The sequence below is a fragment of the Drosophila obscura genome, unplaced genomic scaffold (genome assembly GCF_018151105.1).
Source record: "Drosophila obscura isolate BZ-5 IFL unplaced genomic scaffold, ASM1815110v1 contig_208, whole genome shotgun sequence".
NCBI classification, from domain to species: domain Eukaryota; kingdom Metazoa; phylum Arthropoda; class Insecta; order Diptera; family Drosophilidae; genus Drosophila; species Drosophila obscura.
The window spans coordinates 3,648,264-3,661,464 of NW_024542799.1; the positions used below are offsets into that span (position 1 = coordinate 3,648,264).

The window sequence follows — 13,201 nt, forward strand, 5'->3', positions numbered from 1 at the left end:
TCGAGTGGGAGTTGCAGCTGCACTTGTTTGCCTAATACTTTGTTGCAAAGCAAATTCAGCACAATTCAATTTTGCAAGGGATACGTGTACGGGGGGACATAGTGGCTAATATCTGCCCCATGTCAGGTGAACATGCAACATGCCCACCACTGCCACTCCCACTCCCACGCCCACAGCCACACAGAGACATGGAACCGAGAGCTGACACGCAAACACATGAATGCCATTTCGCTTGAAGGAGGAATTTTCAAGAATTGTCCTCAGCCACAATCTGGCTACAGAAATGGCACATTTTTGAGTTCATTTATTGTCATTGGTGGTGGTGCTGCTGCTGCTGCTACCGCTGCTAACGCTGCTCTACAATGTGTCATCCCCCATTCCCAGCCGGATGAGGAGTCAAAGCCCCACCGATATATCAAATTAATTCCATGCCATCCTTTCGCATCCTCCTCTCCTTCAAGTAACCTGGACCCAGCCCGGAATGACTCAGTGATTGCTGGCCACGAACCAAAACTGGGATTCACGAACTGGGATTCACATTTGACACGTACATTGACACACACACATGTGACAGACAGACTGACAGACAGACAGGCCCGAAAACTTGCGAGGGGCTTAGGCCGCATTTAGTTTTCGCTGCTGGCTTTGACAGCACACACACGCAAACGCAGGACGAAGGACGAAGAACGAAGAACGCAGCACGCAGGACAGGGGACTTAATGAATTATGTGCAAACTCAAAGTTTCCCAAAATACTCACAAATCAAATGATTTCAACATAAATTTCGTGTCTAATTCGCACCTGGGAAGCGCACATACATACGCACATATGTATGTACGTATGTGAGCCTGTGGTTAAACCAAGTGGAGGCTTTTGCAGTCGTAAGGATACAATGTTTAAGAAATATACACAGCACAGTTGTGTGGGAGCGACCACCAGCTAATGAGCTTATTGCCTTTAAAGGAGCCTGCTTTTTCATGTCAAGGATCAGCTTATACTTGCAGACGTCTTTAATTGGCATTTAAGCTGATTTTCCTTGATGTAAGTTGGTCACATATGAGAGGAGTTATGGAATGTAATGCATCCAAATGCTGGGTAAAGTTCTACTACCAGTTGAGTTCTGAAATGTTTTGCCAAGCGTGGTTTGCCCATAGAATCTTTGAAGAATAACCAATTGATGTAAAAAATGTAACATTAAGTTTATATTCATGATGTTAATGTTTGTTGAGATCCATGTATTTTTGAAACATTTCTGCAGATCCTTAAACTTTCCCATTTGCTAAATTCCCCTCCACCTTTCCATAGTGTTTTCAAAGTGCGAGCACACCAAAGGTGTAAGTAAATCCTTTTAACACTCCTAATGAGGTCCTTCCATTCCACAGGCACACACACACACACACACACAGAGCCATGGACATAGACATAGGCACATTCACATTAACCGACTTTTTACACATCGATTATTGATCCGTGCCACAGTTTTTGGCGAGGTGTCGTCCTTTCGCAACTTCTTACGTCATTTGGGAAATGCTCCGACAACCGGTTCTTCGGCCTGGAGGGGAGGGGGATGGGGGAAACCTGCCTCCCGATTGAATGTGTCATCATTAGGGTTCGTCGTGCATTCCCTACCCAATGCCCTACCTACCTCCCCCCAGGATGGCGATGGGTGGGTGGAAGTTCTGCCCAATACACAAATCGATCGCTGTGGTTTTCTTTCATTAAATATATTTCGCGCTGTCGGTGGAGGGTCGTTCCCGTCATTCGGCGTTATTATTGTAATAAAAATTTACGTAAATCGTGCCCGAACCCTGTGCCACACACACTTGCTCTCACGCACAGTCCTGCTGCTCCTCGGCTCGTCCTTCGGCGAAAAAGTTGCCTTTGTTTTGCCAATTTTTACACACACACACACACACACATCTGCCCTATCCACCTGTTCTTGCTGCCTCACCCCGCCCCCCTACAACACCTGCAGACTAATTAATGGCAAATTCCTGGCGGCTCATGCATGATGTATATAAGGTTATGAAATCACAAAGTTCCCCATTCGAATGACGAACTCTGGGGGATCCAAAGCGGGGGGTATGATTATCGATTGGACTCCAGAGGATGATGATGGTGATGGTGCTTCCGCAAGCAGAACATTCCGCCGGCTGCAAGGGGTGGATCAATGTAGTTTATTCGATTTGTCCAGCTATCAATTGAATGTCTCAACCAATTAACAACTGAAACATCGACACCATTAACAAGGATATTCGATTTATGAGGACATTTGTAGTGCCAGAGTGTTTGGTAATTCCAACGGAGGATGCCTCCAAAAAGCTAGAGATAGATGACAGATTGACTGCCACTGCTAAGCCACACTGGGAGAGTAACAAAGAGGCGGTAGAGTAAGCCACGCCATCAGAATGTCTAACTAGCGGGTATCCCGTAGTTGTAGGGGCCAATATATGGCTCCCACTTGTTTTCTACAAGTATTTAATTTAATAACAATGAAATAGGACGATCCCCTGGGAGATGCGAGGTGGTGTGCTGTGTGTCCTTTGTGCCCCGAGTGAGTCTCCCCACTTAAAAGGTAAGTACAATATAAGGACACACACACACACGCACACATATAAATATTTGGAGTCTCGTGAAGTATGTTTGAGTTTCGTCTTTGGGCACTTGACAATATTTTGGAAACTTTTAATGACATTCTCGTTTGTGTATGTTTTGCGAGGGGCATTCCCCTCCCTTTTTCTGTGCTATGTCAAGTGCTTTTTGCCAGGATTAATCAATTGTAATTGTCATTCTCTCCCGCTCTTACTTTGTGTCCGTGTGTGTGTGTGGCAGCAATTAACGGTTGGAAGAGCGGATGTGGCAGGCAGTCCTTGGAATTACCATGCTCTCTCCATACAGCCATTGACTTGCTGGCATTGTCCGTCCACATCCTCGTCCACATCCTCCTTGAGAGCACACTCTTCTAAATATTTATTCAAGCAAATTGCTCTTTATTTCCTTTTGCCAGCAGTTTAACATTTGATTTCCATTATTCTATTATTTCCATTTGTGGGGCCCCGAGCAGAGAGTCTGAGAGCTTTGTCGGTTTCCGTTTCAGAGGTCCCTCCGAGCACACACAACTGTGTTAATGGCGACACATGCCACAGCCACAGCCACAGCCGCAGTCTCAGCCTCAGAGCCTGAGCCTCTGTGGCGGCCAGCAGACATCCACCCTTCCTTTCCAGTTTCACCCAGTTTCAAGGTCCTGATAGGTCCGGATAGGGAAGAGAACAAGGGACGGGCTCTCAAGTGCTGGCAATTATTTACAACAATCTGAGAATTGCCAGATGAAAGGATCAACCGGGAGGCGGTGCTTGTACGGCCCACAACATTGAGGACTCTCATCAAAAACTATATGGGTGTGTGTGTGTGTGTATGTACACTGAAAGAAACTAGGAAACACTAGTTTAGAGTTCTCTTAGTAAATTTCTCAACTGAAAAGAAAGCAAAGATCGTATTTACTCGATAATATCTAATAGATATTCTCATTTTCAGCTGTGTCTAAATTTCAAATGATCATGGACCAATTTGTTGTTGTTATATATTTCATGCAAAATGGATCTGCCCTTTGTGTGTATATTTTCCAGTTAACTATCCGGAAGTCGTTCCATAGTAAAATAGTTAAACTTTTCACAGAATTGCTTGCGTGTCAAGCAAAGCAACAGCAGCGGCACCACCAGCACATTACAGGGATTTTCTCTGGGTATTTTTGGGGACGCGTCGTTTCATTAAGTGAGCGAAAAATGACGCATACTTGGCTCCCCCCTACGGTGGGCGGTGTGGGTTGTTGTTGGCTGGACATTTGCGGTTATCCCTTCTTGTCTGCCGCAAAAACGGGAGGACGGACTTCGGAGATATGCCGCCACTCAAATTCAGTTTCCGTTTCAAAGCAAACATTTAGAACAAAGGAAAAACTGCCTTGAAGTCCATTTGCTAAATAAATTTGATAAGCAACGAGCAGCAGGAGCTGGCCACCACACACTCCCCTCTCTCTCTCCCACTGCCACACTCTGTAGACATGGGACATGCGGCTTGGGTCAAGGGCTGTCCCCCATATTGTCCTGACCCCAATACGGGACCCAGACGACAGAAAACAGACAGCAGGCAGCAGCAGCAGCCCGGAGGGTGCAGCCATGGCCTTGCCAGCTCCTCGGGGCAGCAACAGGGAATGTTGCATGGAACTTGAGCATTCAATCTGCCTTGAAAAACCCAAACGACCGACCAGCAGACATTTCATCCGCTCTGCTTGTTCGAAAATTAAATTTTAGATGCTTTTCCGCTGCGCCAGCTTTCTTTCTCTCTCTCTCTCTCTCCTCCTGTCGCTTGTTGATCCTTGATCCACATCTAATGCTAATTAGTGCCGCGACTTGTTGACGTTGGCCCCCTGCCCACTGGGACCCTCTGTTTGACCCTCGCCCCGGCAGTCATTATCCGATTTCAGGGAATGCTAATTGAGGGCTGAATCGTAATATGTTTTTAAAACAAAATAAAAAAAGAACGACGGGCAGCTCCTTTTGTTTTGGGTGGTTGGGTGGGGTCGGGGTGTTTATCTATTAGGCAGCGTAAGATTTGAAGGATTTAGGATTCTCTTCCCATTTAGAAGCCCCAAACTATGCAACACCCAAAGAGAATAAGAGAGAGAGAGAGAGAGTGAGCGAGCGAGACAAAGCGCAATCAGTGTCCATTGTCCAGAGGAGGCCACACCTCCACGCACCTGGAGGCAGCCACTGGCAAAAACCCCCTGGCTAACCGAACCTGCATAGCCTGCCGCACCCATGACACAAATCAAATTAAGAGACATCAACAGACCGCACCACACACCGGGCAGGAAAGGACAGGACAGGATCGGATTGGATTGGAATGAACTGGCGGCAGTAATTACGGGAGAGTGGCGGCGACGTCCCAATACCTGCATAAATCACTTCGCATTCAACGAACACGAAATCTATGCCCCTGACGCACCCATTCCCATTCCCACTCCCGCCCTCCTGTCCTGCAGGCTCAACGTAATTTATTGATTGATTAAAACTAGACTTCAAATCCCCAACAGAACTGAGGCTCTTCCCGCACCAATCTCCATTATAAATGGAAGATAATCGACGCAGGGAAAGCGGCAGTTTACGGTGCCCGTTCGATAATTGAATGACTCGAAATGAACATTCTTCATTCATTCATTGAATCACTCATTCATTCGTTCTGATAATTTGTGTGTTGCAAACGAAGGAGACCTCCATTCCCATTCCCCGTGTCTCTCAATCTGTCAGCAGCAGCAGCAATCAGATCCGTTCATGCCTCGTGAGCTGCTGGTCCATAATCCTTGCCACTTTGCCAGTCACGCAGATGACTTTGCCGTGTGTCCATCTGTGTCCACTTGTGTCCTTATCCCGTGTCCTGGCCATCGTTCCACCGGATACCCATCCATCGTTCAATTCCCATCTGCTGTTCCGGTGTTCGTGCGGTTTTCCGTGCGGTTCGTTTTGCGGATTTGCTTTTCGGTTTTAATTAATTTTAAAATGGACTTCTACCTTCGCCGCTAATTGCAAGGACTTTGATTTATGGTCTCTGATAATGACCAAAATTGGTTTTTCAGCACTCCACCAACGCCTTCCGCCTTCCCCTTCCCATCCACGCCCCATTGTGTGTCTGTTTGTCTCTATGCTCCCGCTACTGCTCCTCCTGTGGTGCCCCACAATGGGACAGAGCTTGGCGCTTTTATCCTTCAAAGAATCGCCAGGAAAATACTTTAATGTTAACATGAAATGGATGTCCCATAAGCTTTAATCTAGCTCTTGAATTTTATGCCTGTGTGTGTGTTTCACTCTCCAATGAAGCAACCCCACTTCCTTCTTTTCTGCTGTCTCTGGCATGACTCCCAGGAATGTGAAATATTTTATTCCTGAAAAATACTCAAAGCTTAATGGGAGAAAGGACCAGGAAAACAATTTCAAATATGCTTATTTCTATAGATACAAGAGAGATACTAAAGTGGTGATAATTTTCATATTTTTTCTCGAGAATTTCTTCTTTTAAAACCCGTTCCTCAATAGATTTTTTTTTAATTTTTCATTAAAGGAGTTTTCAGTTTTCAGTTGCATACCCCTTTCACACGAAGTATCAGCTGTATTCGTACATCGAATATAGTCGTTGTTCTCTATTTCTGAAGGGGCTCTGGTGCTAGCAAACAGGAAAGAACTCAGCCGACTCTAGCATACCCTCCGGAGTCCGGAACATATATTACGCTTTATTAAAGCTTGAAATTATAGTCTAAAATAAGTCTCTATTATTGTTTGCTCATTGCGCTGCTCACTGTACCGGCAGCAGCAGTTCACATTCTCCTAGCAGCTCTCGCCCACTAAATCTCTCGATCTCTGGTGCTTGTTAGCTTCAAATTAAAGCCCCTTATACCCCAACAGGCACACACCCACCAATTACGGGGTATCAAAAACAGAAATGAAACTGTTCAAAGGCATCCTGTGGCTCTGTAGGATTCGTCGTAAAGTTTTATACAAAGTTCTGTTCGTTCTCCGGCTGTTATCCTTAGAGGGAATTCCGCCCCATAAATAAACAGAGATAATTTTAAGGTCTTAAAACTTACATTCAAAACAAATGGCACGTTTTATACTTAAAAGGAATTCAGGGAAGGAGAGGGAGGAGTATGAGGGAGAAGTTTCAGTTAATACCTGAAATAAAACACGGGCCCACATTTCATGAAAGAGAATTAACAATATTCAGGTAATTCTCTTTAATTGCAGAACTAATGGAGCCTTAAAAAAGACGATCCAAGTACACATAAAAATTTGAGTATTATGAACCAAGAAAAGCAGCCAAAAAGGATATTAAAATCTGAAGAACAGACCTACAAATCGATGGGTAAACATGAAAATTCTTCAATAGATTTTAGGTGTCACATGTGGTGTCATCCCCGATGAATGGCCAAGGAATCCCCACTCTGTTGTTTGCTTATGAAAAATTCCCGCAAACACATGCGGCAATATTTTTCGCATTAAAATTGATTTATGACGCAATGTTGTGGCATCCACCAAATATTCACGAGCCACAGCCGGCATCCAACGCATCCGTAAATTCCTCAAGCTATTTGTGTTTGTGTTCTGCCCACCGCCTCAAAAGGGAGCACAAACAACGGATGACCACCGGATGGAGAGCTTCAGAGCCGTAGACGGAGACATTGGACAGCCAGGCAGCCATAAATCATTTCATATGGCCACTTCTTCGGCAAGGCATTCCAGGAGCCTAGTGCTTCCCTCTGACTTTGCACCTTCTTTTTGCAGCGGAGTAGAGTGGAACGCGGACGTCACACAGAGCTGCGAGTACGGACGTCATCGGAGGAGACCTGTCTCTCTCAGGACGAGGCTCCCACCGTGTTGTCCGGCTCAGATCTGCCTCGTAAACGAAATTTATTAGCATTTAAATGTTTCATCGGTTCATGGGGGGAAGGAGGATGCCCAAGCGGCAGACGGCACACAGCACACGGCACATATGGGCCAACTAGGTAATGAATATTACAGCAGGAGGCAGGAGGAGGAGGCAGTAGCCGCATCGATGTGCCGCGGGGGCGCTGTGCCGAAAAGAATGTTGCATAAGCCGAAATTAGTTTATGCATATTTGAGAGCTCTTAGAGCAAAGGACATGACCTCCACAGCACCCACTCCTGCTGCAGATCCTGCACTGCTCTCGTTTTCAATAGAGGACTGCACGGAGTGCTACATGCCTCAAAATAATAATTTTGGCATTACATATTTACAGAGATCGCTGTCGCCAAAAGGAAAAGGGAAAATATGCCAATGGTACGCCAGGTGCCGCCTCTGCTCTACAAATTCCCCCAATGAAACATCGTAGGAAGAGAGGGTAAGAAAGGAAACATCCAAGCAAAGCAACTGACTCCCTGGTATGGGTAGAAGAAGGTTTAGGAATCTGAAAACCACAAAACGAAACAGAATTTTGCCAAACAAAACGAATTTTTGCGGTTTAAAACGTTTTTGCTAATTGGCCCGCCCACTGACCCCAAGTGTATTTACTTTACCAATTCGGAATCTCAAAACAAATAAACATTTAATTCACATTTTATTGCCATAATAAATAAACTCGTAGGGCAGATTTCCTTATATTTTAAGCCACTACTTTCGACTCAAATATGGGTTGCACTTGGGGTTTATTTTCGGTAGAGTTAACAAAAAAAAAATCGAAATCGAACTCAAGAGGCACAAAGCACTCAAAAACTCTCAAAATCCAGTCATATTCAATGATCCCTTGGCATATTATTCATTTTAAGTATGGTTAAGCCATTTGGCTAATTTTGGGATGAGATTTTTAGAGCTATTCGAGCTCTAGAGCTTGTCAAGCAAGGCCTCTGACACATTTACGCGAACCATCGGCTGTATAATTATACATACATAAGTAAATGGCAAGATTATACAGAACGAAGGAGAAACCTTAAAAAAAAATACCCTTACAAATTGCACTCTTTAAAGCAGAGAAAGACACTGTTTTCATGAAGAGATTGGACTGTAGATTGTGACTGTCATCCCTAATTTTGCTTTCCTTGCACTTGCACCATGGAATTAAGTCACTCGAATCCTTTAGGATTTTAAAAACTCACTTTATTCAACAAACAATCCCATGAGCCAGAGCTCTTGTTTGCCATCGCAATCGCTGCTTCCAATGTCGGACATATTCCAATTGATTGGTATATTGGACGAGCGTTTAGTTTATTCGACTCCGAGCTCTGACAGTTATTCGCGATTCCAAGCAGCAGCTGCGGCACCTGTGCACTGGCACAGTGCACCCTGGCTATCCAGCACCCAGCGAAAGGGGCCACGCGACGGCACTACGACACTGGCAGACGGAGCACAGAATGGCGCTCAACAAAAACCGAAACCGAACCGTGGACGCGGACGCGGGCAGGACTCTCGAAGGTCGAAAGGGAGGTTGCTCCTCTCCCAAGGGTCGTTCGCTGGGCGACGGCTGGCAGCGAACTGGCGCGACTCTGGCGCCGTCCGTTCGTTTAAAGGACGAACCGAAAGGCCAACAAGCGGAACGAAAGCCGAGACAACGACAACTCGGGCGCCTGATAAGGATGACGAGTCGGCAGTCTCCTAAACGAAAGAGAGGTGTATACACATACACCCTCCAGTCCACCCTCACCTGTGCATGTGGTTTCCCACTTCGGGGCATAACGGATGCAAAGTAAAAGTCTCCTGCAAGTTTTAGTTTTATTTGGAATAATTGAAATAATATTCTAGCCATATAAATGGATTCCAGATGGAACGGCACATGAATGGAGCACAGTTATTCAGTTGGTGGACCTCGTCTGGGTCTGCCTTCCCTGATTATGTATGTTTTGAATGCGACTGATAAGCGCATCTTGCTCTGTCTCTCGCCTACACTTTTGGCTACCTCCCTCTATCGCTCTCTCCCCCAATCACTAGCTCTCTCTCTCTCTCACCTTGCGTCGCGTACTTTCTCTCTCCGAGATGCGCACACTCACTGAGCGGGAGCGGAGGCACCGAAAAGTAAACAAACGAAACTTTCATTCATAAAAGCAACAACGACCGGAATCGGGAATACCCCCTACTCCGTCCCTCTCCTTGCCCACAACAAATTGCCGGCATTGATTGCCTCCAGACATAGAGAGAGAGAGAGTACGTGTGTGTACGAAGAAGATCCAGCGGAATCGAGTGGGAAGTAATCAAAACAAAATCAAAAAGCTCTAAACAAAAATCGAGGCGCCATCCATCCATACATCCATCCATCCATCCATCTATCCCCAACATGTGCTCGACTGGTGCTGTGGGCCGCTGTGGCTCTGACTCACACTGCGGATTAGTATTACATTTTGCCAGCTCCAAGTCTGCGCGCCAATCTGAGACACTGACACACCTCATTGACGCCGGGCAGTGACATACATTTATGGGCATCTTAAGTGCTCCCCAAAAATGGTAGCAGCAGGTACACTCATTCGTGATTAGCATGTGAGTACATTGTAGGTAGAAATTTAAAAAATTCCATAAATTACAGCTAAACTTTCGTAGCTCTAAGCTAAAAAAAAGCAATCACTGTTATTCAGTGGTCTATCAATATCTGGCTGGCATGACACTCGTTGGTTGCGTGTCGGCTGACAAAAGCTAGCCGGGCTCTCTCTCTCTTTCGCTCTCTCTGTTTCGCAGCAGCGACTTCGACTGCGCTGCATGCGACGTTGTTTGTGTCGTCTGTTGCATGCCGGTTCCAGTTCTTGACACCCAGCCCCCCTCTCTGGCGATCACATCACAGTGACTCATGCAGTGACTCGGCGACGCAGCGGAGACAAATTCCAAAAATTAAAAGACTCCTCTCCGCGTCTAAGTAGGGAAAAAAGACAGAACGTTTCGACCTTTGGCCTTGATACGGCGTGGCATTCCACTGCGCGTACAGTGCTTACGAATCCCACTACCGATTTCCTTTGTCAATTTAATGCGAAGGAGGGGGATATTCTGGATATAAAAGTACATACACATGTACATAGATCGGAGAAAAAGAAAGTACTGGCGAATAGGGACACAGCTAAGCTAAGAAGTTGGCCCATCTTTAGCGATAGATCCTCAAAATATTATGCGAATGAGAATATGCCACTCAATAATAGAATACAAAACTGGGAAGTTATACAAAAAAATTCATATGCAATTTAGAGAGTATTTTCTTGATTAAGAAACGTTTTTATTTACGTTCCAACAAGGTAACCATTATGGTGTTACTATACTTATTCATTGTTGAAGACTTGTGCACAGATCGGGCTTCCCTTGAATCCATTCCTGCTACACACCTCTTCTTATACTCCTCGCATGCATACTACATACATATGTATATAGATATTCAAGCAAACCACAATATGTATGTATATGTGTAGTGTATGAAAGAGATACTTAACGACAGGTCATAAAAAAACCTCTTGACAAGGTGTGATGTCACTTTTCATGTTTTGATGCTGCCACTGGATATATATTTATGATCTATAAATATAACTCAACATGCTGGGCACGTGATACAAGCCATGGATTCAGCAAAGCTCCCACATTTACTACCACATCTACTCCCAAACGAATATAGTAAGAATAATAATAATAACCCACCACTCCCCTACCCATTGCTGTCATCTATTATATCGAGACCGTAAACGTGGGCGATAGTAAAAAACGATGCGACAATTGTCGCAATCTTTTGCATTATTGCTTGTCTGTTTCAATTGGTTTGTAGCGACTCTCCACGATTGCCCCTTGAGGTTGGGTTCAGCGTTGACGGGCTAATTAAAATGCAGATTGCTTTCAGTAGGGGCAGTCTGTGTGTGTGTGGGCCATTTCAATCGGTTGCTGGAGCCAGGTAAGGGCGCCACCACAATCGATACCCAAGGTCAAGAACAGCGGGATACTCTTTTGCAACAGAAGTGAGGTAAATACCAGACCCATGGCTCATCCAAAGTACACGAGCCATCGGTGACGCAAGCTTAAGTCGTTTCCGGACCTTTCTTTGCCACAAACTTTGTGGCTTTGTGGCCCGTAATGATTAATGTTGTACCACCAGTGCCCCACCTTAACGCCAATGTAAAGCGACCAGCCACAGCGAGCCACCGATAAGATAGGGCCAGCGCATGCGCACCACCTCCACGAACAATTAGTTGCCCACTTCGGATCGTAGAGCACCTGCTATCGTGCCACCCAGCACTTGTTATCGTGTCCGTCGTAACTTATCTTATCTCGCTGGTGTGTGTGTACGCCGCAGATTGCAAAAGCTACACAAATTCCTTGTCGGCTGTGGGTTCCGTTCCAGTTTTTTGATTCCAGTATTCAGTCGACAAGCGACAGCGATACGAACACGAGTGCGAGTGCGAATCAGTTTGTGGGTGTAAATTACAGCAACAGATTGTGAGTGCTGCGGTGGCCAGAGATTGATTGCAATTCCAGATAGAGAGAGAAAAAGCAAAACAGAGGGCTAAAATAAACTAAACCCTATTTTATAACGCATTTTATTTACCTTTCAGCCAACGAAACGAAACATCAGAATGGTGTCTGTGGAGACAATTGGTTCTATTTTCATCAAGGCCCTAAAGCTGGTGAGTATCCCATCCCCAATCCCATACGAGGGCCAAAATGTTGAGCAATAGCCACACAGCCACAGCCCCTGTGCTGATAAGAACCGCTTATCAGCAGTAGCAGCAGCAGCAGCAGCGGTGCCGCCCTGGGCGTATTAGTAATATTACTCATACGCCGCGTTGGATACTCCGCTCCGTTGGCTATGGCCATGAATCATGCAAAAAAAAACCTTCAAACAGTGACCTCATCCCGCATCCTTCCTTTTTCTGCTGTAGATCATCAACCTGGTGATCATCTTCCTGTACCGTTGGGGCGATGGCGGCGAATTCCTGGGCATTGGCGGCACCTGGAACCTCAACGAAGAGAAAAGCGCCGATGCGGAAATCGTTGGCTCTGGCGTAATGGTCGGATTCTTGATCTACACGGGCTGCCATACGATTGCTTATGCCTTCGGCACCACCAAGCACAAGGGGTAAGCCCCACATTCGAGGAATCTGTACAATGTTCCCCTAACAATGTTTATCCATTTTCAGAGAACTCTGCGACACCATCATGAATGTGGTGGGGTGCATCATGTGGATAGCCGTTGGCGGTGTGGCTCTGCACTACTGGAAGGGCTACATGTCCGACGAGGGTTTCCTGTACGTCAACTCTGAGCGACAAGTGGGCATTGCCATGGGCTCGCTGTGCGTCATCGAGGGTGCCCTCTATCTGCTGGACACGGTTCTGGCCTGCATCCATTACTCCAAGGGCGACACCGACTACACGCAGTAGGGAGCAGACCCCACCCAAAGGGGGTGCACTCGCCGAATACCACACATCCCTACATAAGCCCCATAAGCCTTAGGATCGCTTTAAGTGCAAACTAGTTTTTATCATATGCCGATTATGCCGATTATGCATTAACCATTATCCGATTTACGATTTACTGTAGTTATCCGTTAAGTACAGACGTTCGTAAGGGTCTCTTGTCGTTATAACATTTTCTAACTTTTTCTATTATGTTTTTTTCGATTCGGCATTAATCTGTACACCCCACAAAATAGCTGGCAAATACAAATAGTTAAGTCCATGCCAAAGGA

The 13,201-nt window shown here is 45.7% G+C and overlaps 2 protein-coding genes across 2 annotated transcripts in view; one reads left to right on the top strand and one right to left on the bottom strand.

Annotated features, from left to right (window-relative positions):
- The window catches only part of LOC111073151 (pleckstrin homology domain-containing family G member 5), a 30,791-nt gene extending 21,839 nt beyond the window's left edge, over nt 1-8,952 (bottom strand). Inside the window, exon 1 of the mRNA XM_041594120.1 lies at nt 8,657-8,952. Coding sequence (XP_041450054.1) covers nt 8,657-8,701 — 45 coding nt within the window. The 5' untranslated portion in view covers nt 8,702-8,952. The remainder of the gene's footprint in view (nt 1-8,656) is intronic.
- A 2,892-nt stretch (nt 8,953-11,844) lies between these two features.
- On the top strand, nt 11,845-13,201 carry LOC111073172 (protein snakeskin). The gene is made up of 4 exons (XM_022365366.2): nt 11,845-11,951; nt 12,068-12,139; nt 12,395-12,591; nt 12,653-13,201. The coding sequence occupies exons 2-4, from the start codon at nt 12,089-12,091 to the stop codon at nt 12,891-12,893; spliced, it is 489 nt and encodes a 162-aa protein (XP_022221058.1). The 5' UTR covers nt 11,845-11,951; nt 12,068-12,088; the 3' UTR covers nt 12,894-13,201.